A 19789-nucleotide genomic window follows, 5' to 3' on the forward strand; every position below is an offset into this window, starting at 1 on the left:
AATTTAATTTAATTTTTTTCTTGGAAGACGAATCTTAGGTAGCTCCGGCGGCCGAAAGTGTGTACGCCGTGAGCTCGGTTTTATAGCAAAAAGTGGAAGCTTCCTGTTGTGTCAGTCTATTTTCTAGTCACAAAAATGTCCCTACAAGTCGAATTAATTACCAAAAAAATGCCCATCCATAACTGAAATTTGCTAAAAGTAGCCGCCACAAATATTAGACACCAAGCAAGAAAATAAAAGAAACTTTTGTGAAAAATCCAGTCACGCTTTTTGGAGTTTTTAACAATAAAATGGTGAATAATGTTCGGCCAGTTAATGATGGGTATAAATTTTCACTCAAAATTTTTCGTATTTTTAATCATAGAGCTTTGAAAATTATTCATCTGTTTTTATACAGTTAACTAAATGATCTTAATTTTAATTAATTTTTTGCAAAATAATTTATAATTTGAACATTATTGATCATAAATACGAAGTTTTATAAATCTACAATGGATAATTTTGAGTAAGAATTCATACTCATCTATGTATTATTCTTTCGAGGAGTCGGGGGTGATTGGTGAAGGGAAAGAGAAAGGTTGTGCCTAACTTTCTTCCAACCTAACGTATAAGCTAATTCTTGGTTTGCCTTGTTGGGTGTGCTTTATGCAATATTCTTTGGATTAAATTGTTGGGAATTGGGATTAGTGGTTTAATATTGGATCTTGCTTATTGGCGCTAAAGTGGGAAGGAAATGAGGAACGGGTAATGTGACAATCCGTCCTTAATTTTTCATGTAATTTTTTCTCCGAGTGTGTAAAATGACATTTAAGCCTTCATTGGCAAAGTGGAACCTGTCGTGGATGTAGTTATTCGGCTTTTAAATTATTTTTCTTGATAACGTAATTTGTGTGTTAATTATTTAGTGTTGGAAGCTACTGTTTTTGATAAGGTGCGTTAGATTCCAAATTGTACAAAACCTTATCATTTCTCCTATTTAAAACTGGACCCGTGACTTATTTTCCCTCACCCAATAAGAAATCTCTTTTCTCTCTGCCCAATCAGAAACTGTCTCTTTTTTTTTCTCTCTCTCTCTTTCTCTTTTTCTCCTTCTTCTCTCCTCGCACATCACTCTCTCTTCTTTGCAACAACGAGGACCACCTTCAAAATTTCACAGATCGACCTTTAAACCATCACCATTGTGTTCCTCTCAAACCCACGAACCCATCCGTACGAATCGATCAAGAAATGGACAAGTTTTGAGTGTCCAACTTAGAGCAACTCGAAACTCCGACTTGGGTGTGGATTCTCCAACATTTTCCCGTGCGAGTTACAAGGTTTTGGGAGTTTTGGAAGTACCTACACAACTCCCCATGGCCACTAACCTAAGTTGGGAGAAGAGCCAACGTCAAAACACACAGTTTCAAGGAGTATAAACTAGGTCCGAGACTTTCGAGCCTTTTCAATCAATTTTCGGTCCATTTTTGGACTTCCAAAAGGTATAGACTTGTTTTACTCTTCATAAGCTTCATTTCCATATAAAGTTTGTCAAAAATGGTTGAGAAATGAAGAAGATATGAAGATTTGAAATTTTTCCAGAAATCAATGAAAATTCCCCAAATTCCTGCGAACCAAACGGCGGCGGAGGTCCACTGGAGGAGAAGACAAAATATTTCGTTAAAGCTAAAGGAATATTCTAACACCGTAAAGGTAACTGACGCCATTACTGTTTAGAGGAATATTTCGTGAAGTATGACAAAATATTCCCCTAGAGTTATTGTCAGTTTGTCAGGTGCGTGGGCGTGCGTGTGGCCCGACCTGGCAGCACGTGGCGGCGCATTCGGCCTCCGACCGGCATGTGTTTGACGTGTACAAGTATGTGACGTCGTGTAGAATATTTTCGTATATTTAAACCCGCCGTTTGAGCAAACTATGGGGGATTTTCCTAGCCTTTTTGTGTAGGTCCTAATTAATTAATTAGTAAAGTTATTTCACATAAAGGTAAGACTTACTCCGAGGAGGTACGAGGACAAAAAAGGCTAGGAGGCTACAATTCATCGACGTATCAGTGAGTGGACATTTGTTTATATATATACACACACAAAGTTTTATAGTTTCCACATCTGCTTTTGAATTGATTTACGCCTATCATGCCATGTTTTATTTAATTTAAAAAAAAATGCTATTATGACGTTGAGATTTGTATATTGTCATGGCATGTTCACATAAATTATACTTGCTCATCATGCATGCTTGCACTAGTGTAGTACTCGCCCCAGCCAGGGCCAGGCTTCATGTTTATGTTCACATTGCACCGCACACTCACCTTGGATCCATTATAGGTGTCAGTCCTGTCGTACAGGTTGCTATAGGCCACTCTGACTCATATGTGATGTGCCTAGCGCCAGTCTTCACGTGATTGTAATACTATAACATATATTATGATTACACCCAATCTAATCTTGTTCATGTCAGATTCCCACTGCATGAACTCGTGTGTTAGCATAGATTGATAAGCACTTGATTTTACTTATGCTACAATTGAGATATTGATTAGCGTATTTCTAGATTTATCATTGATTTACATTTGATTTCATACTTATATGTAATATGATTTTCTGAAAACTATACATGTTTTACGGCGATGGATTAGTATGTTCATATCCTAAATGTGTTTTATAAACCCTTGTTTTTGCCCACTCACCCTTCTGTTTTTCGCCCCTTCAGGTCCTAGTTAGCTAATTACTCTGTGGCATACAAGGAATATCCGACGGTTATGACATATCCATAAATAAGTGTAGGGGGCTTTTCCCAGTTATGTATTAAGTACTTTAACTAGTTTTGACTGCACACTTTTATGTCATCTATGCTCTGAACACTTGTGTTTTATGGGTTCTTCCCACTACTGCGCACTCTCTACTTTAGTTTAAATAAGTGTTAGATTTGGTTTAAATTTATCCATAATTTTATGCATCACTTTCCTTTTGGTTACGTCACTTTCAGGTGACGGCCAGCATGCCTTAACTCTGGTCGGGGTGTGTCAGATGATGTTAGGGAGAGACCAACTATGGATATGTGTCATCAATTGTGGCGTTTCAATTTTATAATGTTATGTTATGTGCTAAAATTTTTAACATGTTTATTTTATTAGAACGCGACGTTACAGTAGCGTTAAACCCATCTATATAACTCATTCTCGCTAGGTTCCACAATAAAAATAAATCCCACCCCTTTTAAAAAGATAATTTAAATGTGGTCTCTCTTTGCAGCTAAAAAAAAAAAAATGATCTCTCTATCATTTTTCAATTTAGAATTTAGGACCAATCGGAAACAATAATCTTGTGCTCATATATTTCTTTGATGCCAAGATGTAATGGGTTTGATAGCAGTGTTATTTCATGTGGTGGTCATGGTGCTTTTGGATGATTCAACATAAGGTCCTCCTATAGCTCATAACTACTTCTAAAATTTTTCTGTCAAAACGCATTCATAAGCGCTTTTAATTATAAAAAAAAAAAAAAATGCTTTGAATCATCGAGAAACAATCCCAAAAGGATCAGCAGTTTTCCTATTAAAATTTACTATTTATTATTTTGATAGGAAATTGTACTTTAAAGTACTCTAAATTTTTATACTTAAAAAGAAAAAAAAAACTACTTATGAGAAATACAAGATGAGATTTTTTCAGTGACAATAACAGTTCTCATTTGATAGATTCTTTTTAAATGGACAAATGAGGGAGTTGTGAATTCTTTTCATGGTTTTAGAAAGAAAACTTTAACGAAAAGTTTATGATACTATTCACTTTAACGAAAAATCATATTTTTACACTAAAAAGTCAATTATGGCACTATTTACTTTACCTTTTATTTTATCCTTATCGTTAAAACTTTTCATACTTTTTTCGTTAGTTTTTTTTTTTATTCTTACTTTGATAAATAATTTATGGGGTTAAAAGTAAAGTGAGGAGGAGGAAAGAATCGATGCGGTAACTTGGGTTCCACCGTTAGTAGCAAGAATGATGGCTTATGCGTCCAATGCCACGAGCCACTGTCACGTACAATGGAGACAGTCTTGATTTTCACCCTTATTTTTATATCTAATTTTTAATCAATTTAAAAACTCATAAATTAATCTTTTATTTTTATATCAATTTTTTAATCATTTAAAAACTCATAAATTAATCTTTCAATAACTTCTTAATTTTTTGGTGTTCTATAAAATTCGGCTATAAATATATCAACTTGCAGAAACCGGAGCTACTAATTCGACACTTGGTAAATTATTTATTTCTTTTCTTTTCATAAGTTGTGTTTGGATTTATTGTCAATCCTTTATTAGGATATGAACAACTTAGAGAACGACATAACCTTACAATATCATCATCTTTAATAAAATGTAATATTATTTTATTTTATATTGTAAAGCTCCTTGTAATTTTCTAGTAATTAATTGCATACGTTCTCACGCTGACATGTAATATGATTCCAACGTATCAAAATAAATTATGATTGATGCACCAAATTGCTAATGAGATTACGCACCCACATTCTTAATATGATGATATCATTTTAGTATTAGAATCCATAATTCCATATCATTTTAACTTTTTTTTCTTTTTTTTTAATACAAAAAATAACGTTAACAGGGTAAAAAAAATTTTAGTTGTTAGTTGGGGGAGAGGGGGGGGGTGAGGAAAATCAGTGGGGATTAAACTCTCACTAGGGTGAACTCAAAAAATATTAGAATCCAATTCATAATTCCACAATATCCTTTTCCATAAACGATATGTCAAAACAGAGCCAGTGAACTTACACTATGTTTGAATGAGGAAAACGAACTTGGAATTCTAGTAAAAGTCAGAATTTATAAATTGACATACACCAATTCTCTTGTTTGGATTCATAAACATAGAAATTTAGAATTTCCGCGTGAAAAAAAAACTTGGAATTTGGGACCTCCAATACCCAAGTTCAAATTCCGCGTGGAAAAAAACTTGGAATTTGAGACCTCCAATTCCCAAGTTCAAATTCCATGTAAATATGTGTCATTTTCCAATTTCTATAATTTAGAGTTTAAAAATAACAAATTCCGTATTCAATTCTATTGTTATTTTAGTTTAATCAAACAAGAAAATTTACAGATTATAGAAAATAAGATATCGTCATTTCAATTTTCGTCATTTTGAAATTCCTTAGTAATTTTAAATTTATTCATCCAAACATAAGAAGAATATATCAGTGGAAATTTGAATTCAAGTTGAGATTCCAAACCTTTACTTACTTACCATTAGACCAACCATTAAAGTTAAACAAGTAAAATTCTAAATCAACCATAATAGGAGTGGAACCCGCAAATTTTTTTGAACTATTTCTCGATTTATGCGTGTAATCATTGTGCAAGGACAATGCTAATCCTTTCATCATGCAATTGATATTGAAGAAAGGAAAAATCGAGTTTGGAACCTTGTGTGGATGAGTAAACCAAAAAACAATTGATGTTAAATAAAAAACTTTGTCATTAAGCTTTGAATTTTGAAATGCAGTCTAATCCAAACAAGTTAGAAACGACCATACGCGTGCGTTAGCATGCATGCTTATCTTAACTGCATGAACCCATGTGTCCAGAAAAGCTGATGATCTGCCAAGCGACAGCTAAATCTTTCCACATAATATAAATATCTATAATCTTTGATTGGAAATTTGAAACCCTACCAACACCATCCATCATCAAGTAACCCAGTTTTTTCATCATGCATGTTGGAGCGTGGGAGTACTGTTTCTGCATTTTCATGTCTTATAATTCGAGGGATGGCCTCACATCAATTATTACACCCATCCATGGGACATGTCGGCCTTTCGGGACCACATACGGGTGAAAGACTTCCATATCAAATCTGATGTGAAGATACGTACACGTATTCTTATATCATTAGTATAAAATGTTATGATAACGATGTATTCGTATAGTTTAAGTTGTTATCCACTTATGGAATTCCAGGCCAAAATATTCTATGAATATGAGTTGAGATTTTGATGTGTAAGCAAGGGATGTATCCCTTTGCATTTACAACTTTATCGTGATGAGAACTATAGATGGAAATAAGACGTACTATATATTAATGTATAGTATACTTCGTGTTTTGAGCGACTCTGATTGCATGCATCTAATTCTCTAAAAAATTTAAACTTTGAAATATTCCAAACTATCAACGGGCTATTTGTTTGGTGATATTGCTCCTCCACACCATTGAAATAGGTTGCAAATTCAACTCACGGCCTTCTTTGTTTATTTTAAACATCAATAATCTTACAGACCTTGACTGTTTGCTCTCCCCATCCCATATCCTTCCCATTCTCTTCTATTTATGTGGTCATGGTTAAGTCACGGTCAACATTTTATATTCCCATTACTTTTTGTCTTATTATTTATATAAAAAAATTAATATAAAATATTGAAGTGGCTTAACCGTGACCACAAAAAATAAGAGGAAATGAAAAGGGTATGAAATGAGGAGTGTAGACAATCCAGGTCCTAATCTTGCACATGTGAGTTAGAATAGTTAACCGGACTAATATTTCCATTTTTCTTTTCATCGAAGTTCAAATCCGCTAGCATATATGGAAAACCTGAATTTTACTTTTGAAGCAGTGAATATTTGAAGGCCCCAATATTAATCTTTGCGGTATGTATCCAGGCGAAATCATGAATTTATCTGGGGACAACTTCTTCGTCCTAATTCAACTGGGCCTATTTTTAGGCCCATTAAACATTCGTGTACAACTTTCAAAGCCCAATTCAGAAATCCATCCTCTTCTTCTTCCCAGTTCTGTTCCACTGTTAACCTAAACCCCCAAAATCCTTAAACCCTAAATTCAAAATTCCGATTCCGAACCCCCAATGGCTCGACTCATTCGAACCGCTCGAACCGCGCTCCCATTTTTTGCTTGTTGCGCATCCAAAACCCTAGTCAATGCCGTTCAGCGCCACCCAAATCCTCCGCTGCGGAAGGCAATCTCAGCCTCTCTCTTCCACAGCAGACATTACGCTTCTGAAGCACTTTCCCAGTCGCCCATGGAAGCTAACATCATCAGAATCATCAGAAACGAAGTGGAGTACCAGTCCGAGTATGCTCCTCCTCAGCAGGTTGGTCATCCTTCTCTGTTATTCTTAGCTTCTGTTTGGTTTCCGAGAAAATTGCATGAATCGAAACTCTGAAAGAAACCATCTTTATATACTTGATTAAGTGGGTTTTGCTTATTTCTGAATTTCCATTGCAGTATTGAGATTTTTTTACATGTAAGGCCTGTTAGATAGCGCTTTAACTAAAAGCGATTCTGACTGCGTTTGCAGAAGTGCTTCTCGTTCATGTAATTTGTATAGAAGCACTTTTCTGATGTTTCTTTATGATGGACTACCAATTGCTACTTCAGAGTTCAGAATGCACTTCTAAGTGCTCTTCAGGAAGCACCTTCAAGTGCTTCTTTAGGAAGTGCCAGGGTTTTTAATACCATTTTCAACGTATTTCTAGTATAATTAAATGTGTTTCTTCTTGAAAGTGTTGATTTTGAATTTCTAATCCACATTCATATCTTGTGATGGGAATTTTAACAATAATTATAATCACAACAGCCTGCCACGAAATTCGAATCGTTTACCGTCCAAGATCGACCGGGTGAGCAGTGGATTACAATGAGAAGGAGATTTGGAGACACTGAAGATATTAAAATTGAAGTGACTATGTTTGATGGGTATGAAACTGCTCCCAAAACTGGAGATGACAGCTCAGGAGAAGATGTGCGTCTTCACCTTAGTATGCTTCTTGATATTACAAAGGGGGATGATTCCAAGGATTTGGAGTTTCTGTGCTCGGCCTGGCCGGATCGCTTGGAGGTTCAGAAAGTTTATGTTCTTAAGCGTGATCGAATGCCGGCTAAACCTTATATGGGACCTGATTTCAGGTACAATTTCATGTCTCCCTCATTGTATTTTTCTTTTTTGGATTGTAAAGCCATTTTTTTCATTTTTGCGATCAAGTATATTAAGCAACAGAACGTTGGTGTCTATTACATGCCTATAATATCTATGGAACTTGAATATGAACCCTACTTAAGATTTTATTTTTTATTTTTTTATCTCATCGGTCGTTATGATATCAGCATGTCAATTTATGCTTCGGCTATTATTTTTTGGTTTGCAGTCTTAGCCCTTGGGATTGGTGGTGACTCTGTTTGCTTGTTTTTATGGGCAGGAGTTTGAATGGAAGGATTCAACAGAGGTTCAATGAGTATTTAGAAGCAAGGGGAGTGAATGATGAGCTTTCTGTTTTCTTGCATCAATACATGATGAACAAGGATAGAATAGAACTGATCAAATGGCTGGGAAAAGTCAAGTCGTTTGTGGAAAAATAGAGCGGTAAATATCTGATAACTCAAATTAGATTTCCGGTCATTCTTTTGTTCTTACTTAAAGAAATCTACCATTGATAAGATAGCTGTTCTGCCCAAGGTAGTCAGGTGTATACTTGTATGAAAGCACCCACTAAAGGATAAATAAGTATGTAGCTCCTGAATGCTGTGATATTTACTTTGGTCAGCAACTCTGTGTCTGTGCTATGGTGCTTTTGATTGTATGGAATTTTACTGCTAGCAAGTGATGGGAAATTGGCATTTAAGATGCATCTGTGATTGGTAGGGGGCGACATGGAGTATCCATGTGTTTGTTTTCTGGATTTCCGAGTAGCCAAGCTGCAAACGAAGTTTGACACACCCGGAGGCTATCGGCTATGTGTCCTTCATTGGTTTGGAAGATGAAATAATTGAGTAAGGATTAGGGTTTCGAAACGCCACCATTTCGTTGAGTTTGGTGAAGAACCCGACACTTGAATTTTACTTCGATAGTTTAGTTCCACTACAACTAGTAGTGTTAGTAAGAGACACTTAAACAATCAAACTGTTCCTATAGTGTAGTAACATTCTAAGTGCAATAATGTTCCGAGTCTAGAGTTTTCCTCTTTAAAATGGTGCACTTTATGGGGTTTTGACTATGAAATGGAGTTTGGATGGGCTTATTTGCGACGAGCCTTTTTTTATGGGGTAATGTTATTTACACACTCATTTTTATCTTTCACACTTCTTGTTAATTTCTGTTATTTGATTTTTTTCAATTCATTTAATCTGACGATTAGAATGTGTGAGAAGTATAAAAGAGTTTAGGGATAAAACCACATTTTTATAAATGTTTTCCAATTAGTTATTTATCACTCTTTGTGTAAAACATGATGGTCCGAAGGCGTAATTTTGTTCAATTTGCTCTTCATGAATAACCAAATAAATTGAGAAATGTGTATGAATATGAGTTATAGAGCAACTATTCTAAAGTCTTCTTGATTGGGGCAGCAGGTTTAGTTACTTACGCCAACCTCAAATTTATTTTATTTTTTTTAATAATTTTTTTTTAGTTTGTGATAGGAACTTAATTAGCAAGTAAAGTAAAATGTGACACATAAATTAATCATATAATTCTATAACTAAATCTTTTCTAGATTTTTCAGATCACTTGAGGAAAGTGACTTATTACACGCTTCTCAAAAGAGGACAAAGATAATAGTATTTGCTTAATGAATATAAAATTAAAAGAAAAAGTAAAATCATTTTATATTTTCATACAAGGACAAAAAAAAAAAAAAACATCATCAATCTAGTATTCATGAGTATGGCTCCATTTTTTGGGTTTCTTGTAATGTCAAGTTGTCAACTTTACATATGTTCCATCTCAATCTTAATCTCTTTTGTGAGTGGAGAATTGTTTAAGGGTTTGTTTAAGAATCATTTCAGATTTTAGATTTCGATTTTTAAGTTCTAGTTTAGGGTTGAAAACTGAACCTAAGACAAATTTGAAAATTTGCAAAAATAGATTTTTATTTTAAAATTTTATTTTCCGTAACACACAAAAATAACTTTTTATTTTATACCATTTTCGAAATGCATACGACGTGTTGTATACATTCACTTCCTTATCTGATTAACCATGTCATAGGAAAAGAGAAGTGGAGAAATTGTACACTACATGTTACAAGATTATCTAATCAATATGTCCCATTGTATTTGATTGATTGTTTTGTTTGGATCGAAGTAGACACAATAATCCTAAATTATTTGGAACAAGGCTTACTAAACTCACATGTTCTTTCTCTTGCAAGCATAACTTTTTGTTGAAATCTTGTTGGACTAAAACAGAGGAGCTCTGTTTGAAAATCAGATCTCACCATTTTCTTTGAAGTGCAGCCTCTAACTTCTGAATACATGTTACCCCGAAAAGAAATTCCTTTAGCTGATGAAAAAGAACGAAAATGACTTTTGCACTTTCCTTTCGTCCTGCACTTTAACTTTTTCTTACCTTTTAGATTCAGTAAATGAAAAGAAAATTAAGCGACGAAAAAAAGCAAACTATCAAATGCTCTTGCTATTCTCAAAAATCAAATTTACACAAACCATACTCCAAATGTGAAACGAGAATTCTAAACCACATCTCAATACTGACAGAAAAAAAAAAAAAAACAGAGGATCATATATGATACAAAGGAATGAAGAAGAATTCTGCCGTCTAGGTACTAACAAGTTAGAGCTTGAGCGACAAGTCAAGCTTCATTTCCTCCTGATCACTGCTACTCTTGAAACGACCGTCGTTTCCCAACCAACATTTTCCAATTTCTTCATTGCCTTGTGAAACCATGTTGCTCTTTGCCATGTCAAACCTCCCAGCTCCACCACCACCTCTAGCTGCTGCAACTCCAAGCTTTCCGACCGTTGGTTGCTGATCAAAAATCGGTCTTGACCTAAAACTCCGATGTCCATAAGAACTTCCGAACCCAATTGCAGACGAAGGCATAACGGAACTAGGCTTGTGGATCATGGAATGAGCCTGAATGTCCAGTGCCCTAAAAGCACCACCATGGAGAGGCAGAGAAGCCAAACTTGAGTAATAAGGGTACCCAAAACTTGCACCTGAGGCCGTTATGTGGGACCCCAACACCCTCTGCCCTCTCTTTGCTAGGGTTCTCTCTCGTTTGTGGGCATTCTGGTGCCCTCCGAGCGCCTGTGAGCTGTAGAATTTTCTTTGACAGTAGTTGCATGGGAAAACCCTAGGCTCTGCTGCATCAGAAACAAGGGCGGTGGTGCCTTCTGACGACACCGTTTCGAGGGATTCGAGTAGATTGAGTTCCGGATTATCAAAGCTGAACCCGCGATTCGAATCGCTATCCGAAGCCTCTAGATCAATTCGGATGCTGGGTTTCTTCTGTTTTTCTTGATCTTTCATCTCCTCCTCATCTTCTTCAACTCTTAGTTTCTGTTTGGTTTCTTTTGGGTCTTGAAGTGGGGTGTTTGGACATGGAGGAACTTCTGCAACCGAGAAGATATTTGTTTCAGAATTCCTAGCCGGTTCCATTACAGAAATCTTGGAGGATTTTTTCTGATTTTTTCAAGTGGGTTTATGAAAATTTGAGCTGATAGAAAGTTGTACGCAACACCCGAAAGGATTAAAAGTGTGTTTGTTGATAGGAGGGAAAGTAAATGTTTTTCTTGGTATATATGGATACTGGAAGAATCCACTGTTGCTAGTAGCTTTCTTTTAAAAAATATTAAGATCTTTAAAGTTTATATAACTTTATAGTGTTAGGTTTACTTAAATGTCATGGTAATTTGTCACATGCTTTGATTGGATCCATGGAACTTTTAATTTTTTCATGAAATGATCGTTCTTCTTTGATTTGTTGTTTATTTTGAAATCGGATCGAGAATTATGTTTTACTCATGGCAATGCATAAACAAATGCATGCATGAGTGTATGATAAACACTCTTAATTACTTGAGTTATAAGTCTTTTACGTATTTTGATTTTTTATTTTTCAAAAAAAGGACCGAATTGAAGCGATTGATGTTCCCAGCAATGTCACCCTAGCTAGGGCATGAACTACATCTTAGTACATGTGACTATGGGAGTATGCCCCTTACCACATTCTGCGGGGGACCTCACTTTCGTTGGATGTTCCATACTCATCTAATTCTCATGTGTGTTGTGGACAGAACATTATTGACATCTACTTGTAATTTCATTGACTTATTTTCCCTATTTGAGAATGAAATGATTTTACTTTGAGTTGGGATCAATGAGAGTACTTCTCTATCATCTTCTTTTTGAAATGCAGTGGACGAGAGAAACTTATCTACGTATAAATGTATATTCATTAGAGATGTTTAATTAAAACAATTCTTGCATTGAATGAGATCACTTGAAGTCGAGTGAGAACAACACACACATAAACTCAATATTTATGTGAAAAATGATCTACGAATATGTGAATTATGACGTGGTGATTCGTAAACTCTAAACAAGTTTTTCTCTGGTTTCATAAGATATGGTAGGTGAAGTAAATTATTAACAAATTAAAAAGGGCACATGCATTTCGAGAATTACTGGTTTATAATTGTCGTTTTCATAACCTAATAGTCCCATCAATTGAACAATTAACTATCATTGGGAATAAGTGCATATGTTTTTTGTTTAATTTTAAGCCTTTTAAACTTAGCTGTTGTCAACCGCTTAAACCCTAATTTAAAAAATCCTAAAAAGTTAAAACCTCCTTATCCTTAAACTCTAGAGTCCATGTTACTACAGTAATAGATTATTAGCACGCAATGGATCCACTTAAACATAAATTAATCTGGCAGGTTAAAGCTAATTAATTTGGTTCACTAGCACAAAAGCTAGCTAATATTCTTAATTTCTAATCTCTTTCCGAAAGATATAAAAAATAAAAGATGATTTGTCAATGCTTGAATGGCGTCAAATGGCCGACAAATAAAATAGTGGGGAAGCTGAGGTGGAGCTCCTCATGCTAATGTGCTATGATAGTGCCGTTTCATGCCGAATTATTAATATCTAAACACCATTAGATCTGCAAAGTTAACCCCTAAGATAAATATAATCTTTCAAGCAACTTCTCAGTATACTTAGAACACTCAAATTATAATGTGATATTACAAAATCACTCAAATTATAACTTGTATGATTTTTTGAGTAACTTCTAAGTATAATATCTCACGTGATGTTACAAAATCATTCAAATTATAACTTTGCGTATATACTTTTTAGTCTTTGAATTTATTTATTTATATATTTTAATAGAATTATTGCACGGACATAAAGTCATTTTTAGGTCTTCTTTCACCCAATCCCACACATAAAAGTTTAGTATTAATAAAATTGAGTGACTCACACTGACTTGAGTGGAGTTTAGCATTTAACCTTCTCATTGGCTTAAGGGAAACAAACAACCTATATGATTACATGTTAAACATTCATAGTCAAATCAAATATGGGACCAAATCTCCTTTTGGGATCTCCCTGTCTGTCCAGCTTCCAAACTAGTTCGACAAACGAACTACTCCAAAAGAAGAAAGGACTCATCTCCTCCACCTAAAATGTTTTCAAACATTTGAACTCTATTTCAAAAGGGGACAACATGATCGGAGAAAAACTTGCATATATCGTGGTGATGTGACTTTCTGTCTGTCACATAAGTCATATGATTAGTGTTATAGATACAATTTTCATATCAACTCGTTAGATGTAAATTTTTCTTCACCTACAATCACCTGCTCAAAATAGTACTACGAATTAAAGAAACAAGAGGAAAATGAAAGACAACTATATGGTTCATGATATTCAAGAGCAGTGGATGCAACACGAAAACTTCTAAAAAAGTCACTCATTCTAATATTGCTTTCAACTAAACTCAAAACTGGCAAAAGTCAACCCATGAGAAGATCCACAAAGAAAATGTTATCAATTCATAAATATAATGCTAAATGAACATTGTTAGTCGAGTTTTAATCATATTAATCATGTGGACCTTTGATTCTATAAGCTCGTTCCAAATTGTTTTTAAAATGGCTAAAAGCTCTTTTGGTGGTAAAAATGTTTTTGGAACTAATTTTTCGTAAAAATACAAGTGAATCCTGAAAAAACACTTTAAGTGCTTTTGGAACTCAAAAATATATTCTCTAAAAATAATTTGAGTAATTTTAAAATCACTTCCAAAAGAGCCATATATTCATGCGAGTTCAAATCGCATAAAGTGTCACGTTTGAAATTGGCAACCCTGCTTTGAAACAATCAAAATCATGAGTTAAAATGAAACCTCTCAATCCCAAACGGGCTCGAGAAATACCATAGAATTTGTTAGTGTATAGATCGAGTCACTAGACATGGCCCTAACTTGTTCCCAAACTAAAATCCTAAGGTATCCACCATTAACCCTTTCGGGTCGGCCCAAAAGTCATACCCATTAGGCCCATACTACAGAATATGAGTGCCAAGTAGCAACTACAAATAGTCAAAGAATTGCCTTTCTGGTTTTGACATAGGATTGCTTTTCTGGTTTTGACCTTCGCACCCAGAACTTGTTTTGGATTTTTTATTAACATTTGACAATTTGAGTGGGAAATGGTCCACCTATCTGTGCGAGGTTTACCAACTTTGGAGATGAAGCATTCAACTTAGTGATGGGACCAAAATCCATTGAACCCCAAAATAAACAGCATAGATTAAATGCACTAAAAAGTAATTGGGTGCTTCCAAAGTCTTAGTGGGTTGCTTTCTTCACCGATCACCACTAAATGTATCTAGAACGATGAATAATTGTACGATACGCAAATTGACTCGATCAATTTCATGTGGTACTTCAACAATTCTATCGGTGCACGTGCGATCATGAGTGTATGCTTTAAATGATGACAAAAATTAGTGGCTACCCCATAACTAAGAAGATAGAACAATGACCCTTCAAAGAAGATATTTTTTAGTGTGATCGGAATACGAGATGGTACATCACGTGTCATTATACAAATGATGGAATATGCGTGTTAAAAAGTTAATAACTTAAAAAATAAAATTTCTCACAACTTATATAAAAATACGTGATGTACCACTCGTATTATGATTTCTACCTTTAAAAGAATATTCTCAAGTGAACTCAAAACCAAGTCAAACTTTTCTACTTATTTTTAATTCTCCCATGTGTTTCGCCCGTTAAAAGAGACGTTTCGGTTTACCGTAACTCTCTCATAAAAGGTGGCGTGAGAAGGCTTATAGCAGCCCGTATACAAGACTTTCTCATCTGATAAGAGTTGAATGAAAAACTCGGCAGAAACTTCTATTTAATTTATAATTCCTTTTCAAATAGCTACACTCCATTTCTTGCCACAATTTCTGTAAATTTGGCTGTACATGTTTGATATTTTCCTCCTGCTTCAGAGTTCAAACCCTAGCTGTTACTTTAGTTTGACATATATCCAGCAGGAAACTTCAACCACAAACTTGCAAACACAAAGCTAAATGTCGGCAACGTGGTTACTTCCATAGCCTCTCGCACTTCTGACTTCCTCCCTCTATAAAAAACCTAATAACTCCAATTCTGCCGGCCATTCCGAATCTTGTACCTCAGAAATATAGCGCAATGGGCACCCCAAAGTTGATGCTTTTTTTCATCCTTGTAATCTTACACACAATGCTTTCTTCGAGCTCGGGTTCGAATTCGGATCGTTTTTATCCATCTGCAAAAGGTATCAGAGCAGCCTATTTCCCATCATTTAACTCCTTCTCACCATCCTCTATAGACACCCAATACTTCACCCACATCTACTATGCTTTCCTCGTACCCGAACCCATCACTTACAAACTCAACGTCACGGAATTCGACCAAGCAAGAATACCCGAATTCATCCAAGCGCTGCGGACCAAAAAGCCGGCCGTCACAACCCTCCTGTCTATAGGAGGCGGCGGTAGCAATTCAACCACGTTTGCACTCATGGCTTCCACCCAGGCAAACCGAGAAGTTTTCATCCGCTCCACAATTCAGGTGGCCCGGAAATATGGGTTCCAAGGCCTTGACTTGGACTGGGAGTTTCCAGAAGATGCTGTGGAAATGACAAATCTTGGCTTGCTGTTCGAGCAATGGAGAAAGGCTCTGGATAATGAGGCTAGAGTTACCGGTAAACCCCGTCTACTTTTGACCGCCGCAGTGTATTATGCTTGGAAATTTACCGTTTATGGCGGTCCAAGATCTTATCCGGCCGGGGCAATAAGTAAATATTTGGATTGGGCCAGCCCAATGTGCTTTGACTATCACGGGTCGAGGGATAATTTCACCGGGATGAATGCTGCGTTGTATGATTCCAAGAGTAATATTAGTACCCATTATGGAATCGGGTCGTGGATCGAAGCCGGTGTCCCGCCCAAAAAGCTCGTCATGGGTCTGCCTTTGTACGGGAAAACTTGGACGCTCAGGGACCCGAAAGTGAACGGAATCGGGGCACCGGCTTCGGGTGTTGGGCCGGGGGATGGGATTTTGGTTTACAGCCAAGTAGTTGATTTTAACAGCAGAACTAATGCGACTGTTGTGTTTGATGTCGAATCAGCGTCTTATTATTCTGTATCGGGTAGCACTTGGGTCGGGTATGATGGTGTCCGGTCGGCGAACGTGAAGGTTCGGTACGCTAAGTCTTTGGGCTTGGGGGGATACTTCTTTTGGGCTCTGGGCCAGGACAATGGATGGGACATATCAAAACAAGGTAAGTGTCCAAACCCAATCTCAATTTGAATTCTTATTTCAAGTTTTATGTAGGTTTAAGTTTAATGTTGTGTTTCTTGTTTGGCAGCTTCTAATGCTTGGAAATACTGAGGATTGATTTCAAGGGAATATAATGCGCCAAATCCCGACGTTTCGTGAACCGTGAATATGCTTTTCTATTAGTATTTCTCTCATCATGTGACGAGAATATATTGTTGATCAAGTATCAACTCCATAAATAACTAAATACATTTATTTGTATGCTTGCATTGTAATTTATTTATTATAAGGTAGACATATTATCTTTTTAATATAAATATATCGTTTGCAATTTCATGGCCAAGACTCAAGAGGTAAACAATTGAGTACATGTGTGGAGAGATATACAATACCCATTTCGCAGACATAGATGATTGAGAATTCAGCCGCAAGCCAACAATCAAAGTGTTGATAGAAACATAAACCAACAAAACAACTGAAAAATTCAAAATTAAAATGTCTAACGTCATAAAAACATAAATAGCAATGAAATATACATTAAAATAGTTGAAAATCAATATGAGTCCGGCACGGCGGACCACCTGGTCGTCCAACCGCACACACTGACACACGAAGCATCTTCACCCCACCCTCTCCTCTTCCGTAATTTGGTCCCACCCACTCCCCCGGGTTCCACCCCTCAAGGCTGGTGCCAGATACGAACATCCGAACACAAAAATTAAATCTCTCCAACAACAAAGCATGTCTGATCATGTTGGAAGTGGTGCTGAAGGAACTGCTGGACTAGGGTCTGTAGTAGGCACTAGAAATCCAGTCCAGAATCAGAAGGTCCTTTGGACTTTGCAACTGCATCGAGAGTTTGTTGCTGCTGTTAATACATTGGGTGGCCATGACAGTATGTTCTTCAATCTCTTAACAGATTTTGTTCTACAACCGAATTAGGGTTTTAGCGATTTTCCATGCATATGCACTCCAAACTGAATATTTTCAGTTCTTAATGCACTCACTGTATGAGGGAATGCATATGTAGGAGAATGAAAGATGAATGTTAAAATCACTAGTAAATCAATGTTAAATTCCCACTAGTTCTGTATACTCGATTAAATTTATTTCGATATATATTACAATCGGTCATTGTGTATAAAGTTATATAGTAAAACTCAAATACATAAAATCACTACAAATTACACGTATAAGGCATGATAGAATAACTATTCAAATTTAACACGTTGGAGTTTACGACATACCTGGTTACCGCTATTCACTCAAATTTAAATAACGCAACATCTCTCTCTCCACGTAATAGCCGGCCAAACCAGTCAGCCATATGTGTTGGTGATGTAGAACAAGAGTTTGATGAGGTAATAGATTCTGATAAAGGAAGACTATAGGAAAGTCACTGAACATGTTTTTTAAACTGTGAGCATATATACCTTATCGGAGACAAGAATAGCTAAAGCTTCACCATTCCTAAGCCTTATATTTAGGCCAACTTGCACAATGTTCCTCCCCTCTCCCCTTAAAACCCTACCACCTTAGCTAGCATATCATCTAAAAAATATACAATCATGCCAAACGGAAAGTCATGTGACTCAAAAAGCAAGGAATCTCAAGATTTTGCACCAGCATGAATCTTCTAAACAATGCATTATCATAACCACGCAAATTATATTAAATTCGTAGAGAACAAGGGAGAGAGGGATAAGCTTTTCTTAATATCATGCCCCATTAGTTTAATGTTGTTGGCTTAGTCAATGATGGTGCTTTTGATAATCATATTATTAATAAGCTTATTGGTGTCTTGTTTTGAGCCAGATAATGCTTGCATGATCCTCCGAGATGCGGTAGGATTAAGTACCTTAATTTAATGTTTGATGTTAAGATTAATCTTGCACTAGTTTAATAATCTTGAACCATTTTTGTAACCTGCATGATGTGGCGGTTAATGGTTGAGCTTCTTTTTGAATAATTAAAAGAAGGAATCCAAGTCCAACCAATAATCACCACATCATGCAAACTATCGTTTAAAAATTTAATCTCTTTAGCATCACTCTTAATAATCATCATGGCTTACAAAAGAAAAAAATTCATCTAACTTCACAACTTTTACAATCAAGTGGAAGCAAATCTTATACGTTGTTTACAGTGCAATCCATTTCAATAATATATGGTGACTGCCAATGACCGTTACTAAATTCTTCGTTAAATTATGATTATTGTTCGCTCTCGCTCTCATTCTCATTCATCACTAATCATTTTGAATTTTTCCTTGGGTAAAAACTATTTTATATATATATATATATATATATATGTCTGTGTCAATTATGCAGTTTGATTGTGAGATGATACTATTATCATGCATCAAATGCAATCTAATATAATCGTTTAATTTATTAACCTTAGCTACATGTACTAACCAATGGTAATCTAGAGAGTGTGTGCACTAATAAAAGGTGGATATACAGCTGGTTTAAGATAGAAACCCCTTAATTTATAAACGGTAAATCCTCACCTTGTCTGATATAACTTTCCAGACACAAATTATGCTACGTTTTAATCCACTAAAATGCATGAGTAGATGACACACACACACACAAAAACAATTGGATATGTGTAAATATAGTGCGCATTCCATATAACTTTAAGGTGATTTGGAAACTTTTTCTTGCATGTATTAGGATTGGCTCAGCTTCCATTAACAATCATCATGCTCCATGTGTCTCTTTCTCCAATTCCACCCCACCTTTCACAAGTTTTTGTTTAATTTGTCTCTATCACTTAGGTGTGATCGATCTGCTGCTACTGTGTCTTACTTCTTTTTGTGTCCTTCGCCAGAAGAGGAAGACGATAACTGCTGTTAATTTCTGTACAAATAAGAAGTCAGGGTGGATTCTTACTTCATATGTTCCCAATTCCCCTTCTTAACTCTTAAGTATTGAAACCTACTGCAAATTTTGGATCCGGTAAGTTGGTTAGAGTTGTGTACATATCTATTTGTACTCAAGTTTGAATTATCCTTTCATAATTTAAATTTATTTATAACATACGTGTATTAAATAAAAATAAAGTAATGAGGATACTCACCCATATACTTTCGATTAATCATTGGGGAAAGAAAGAGAAGGAAAATAAATCAAATTTGTTCTGATGAAAATGTAATAGGCTTTTTATATTAGC

General features: G+C 35.6%; 3 protein-coding genes and 1 long non-coding RNA gene across 9 annotated transcripts; 3 read left to right on the forward strand and 1 right to left on the reverse strand.

Moving 5' to 3' along the window:
- The first annotated feature begins 1009 nt into the window (after positions 1-1009).
- On the forward strand, positions 1010-3111 carry LOC108867690. Of its 3 annotated transcripts, XR_007256130.1 has the most exons (4): positions 1010-1478; positions 1579-1854; positions 1981-2047; positions 2707-3111. It is a non-coding gene; the product is annotated as an uncharacterized LOC108867690 (long non-coding RNA). The 3 variants fall into 3 exon arrangements; XR_007256128.1 differs by having other exon boundaries at positions 1579-2047; XR_001953668.2 differs by lacking the exon at positions 1981-2047 and having other exon boundaries at positions 1579-1689.
- Positions 3112-6816: 3705 nt separating this feature from the next.
- Positions 6817-12138, forward strand: LOC103953840 (uncharacterized protein At2g39795, mitochondrial). 4 transcript variants are annotated; one of them, XM_048578624.1, is made up of 4 exons: positions 6817-7125; positions 7612-7940; positions 8231-8394; positions 11898-12138. In XM_048578624.1, exons 1-3 carry the CDS (start codon positions 6880-6882, stop codon positions 8388-8390), a joined length of 735 nt encoding a protein of 244 aa, XP_048434581.1. In that variant the 5' UTR covers positions 6817-6879; the 3' UTR covers positions 8391-8394; positions 11898-12138. The 4 variants fall into 4 exon arrangements, with proteins under 4 accessions (XP_048434581.1, XP_048434576.1, XP_009363911.1 ...); XM_048578619.1 differs by lacking the exon at positions 11898-12138 and adding an exon at positions 8674-9076; XM_009365636.3 differs by lacking the exon at positions 11898-12138 and having other exon boundaries at positions 8231-8653.
- Positions 10420-11586, reverse strand: LOC103953850 (zinc finger protein 3). The gene has a single exon (XM_009365648.3). It carries the CDS (start codon positions 11425-11427, stop codon positions 10600-10602), a length of 828 nt encoding a protein of 275 aa, XP_009363923.2. The 5' UTR covers positions 11428-11586; the 3' UTR covers positions 10420-10599.
- A 3133-nt stretch (positions 12139-15271) lies between the features above and the next one.
- LOC103953829 (class V chitinase CHIT5a) lies at positions 15272-16948 on the forward strand. The gene is made up of 2 exons (XM_009365628.3): positions 15272-16613; positions 16701-16948. The coding sequence occupies exons 1-2, from the start codon at positions 15500-15502 to the stop codon at positions 16721-16723; spliced, it is 1137 nt and encodes a 378-aa protein (XP_009363903.2). The 5' UTR covers positions 15272-15499; the 3' UTR covers positions 16724-16948.
- Positions 16949-19789: the final 2841 nt, after the last annotated feature.

The sequence above is a fragment of a genome, unplaced genomic scaffold (genome assembly GCF_019419815.1).
Source record: "Pyrus x bretschneideri cultivar Hongxiangsu unplaced genomic scaffold, Pyrus_bretschneideri_v1 Contig1, whole genome shotgun sequence".
NCBI classification, from domain to species: Eukaryota; Viridiplantae; Streptophyta; class Magnoliopsida; order Rosales; family Rosaceae; genus Pyrus; species Pyrus x bretschneideri.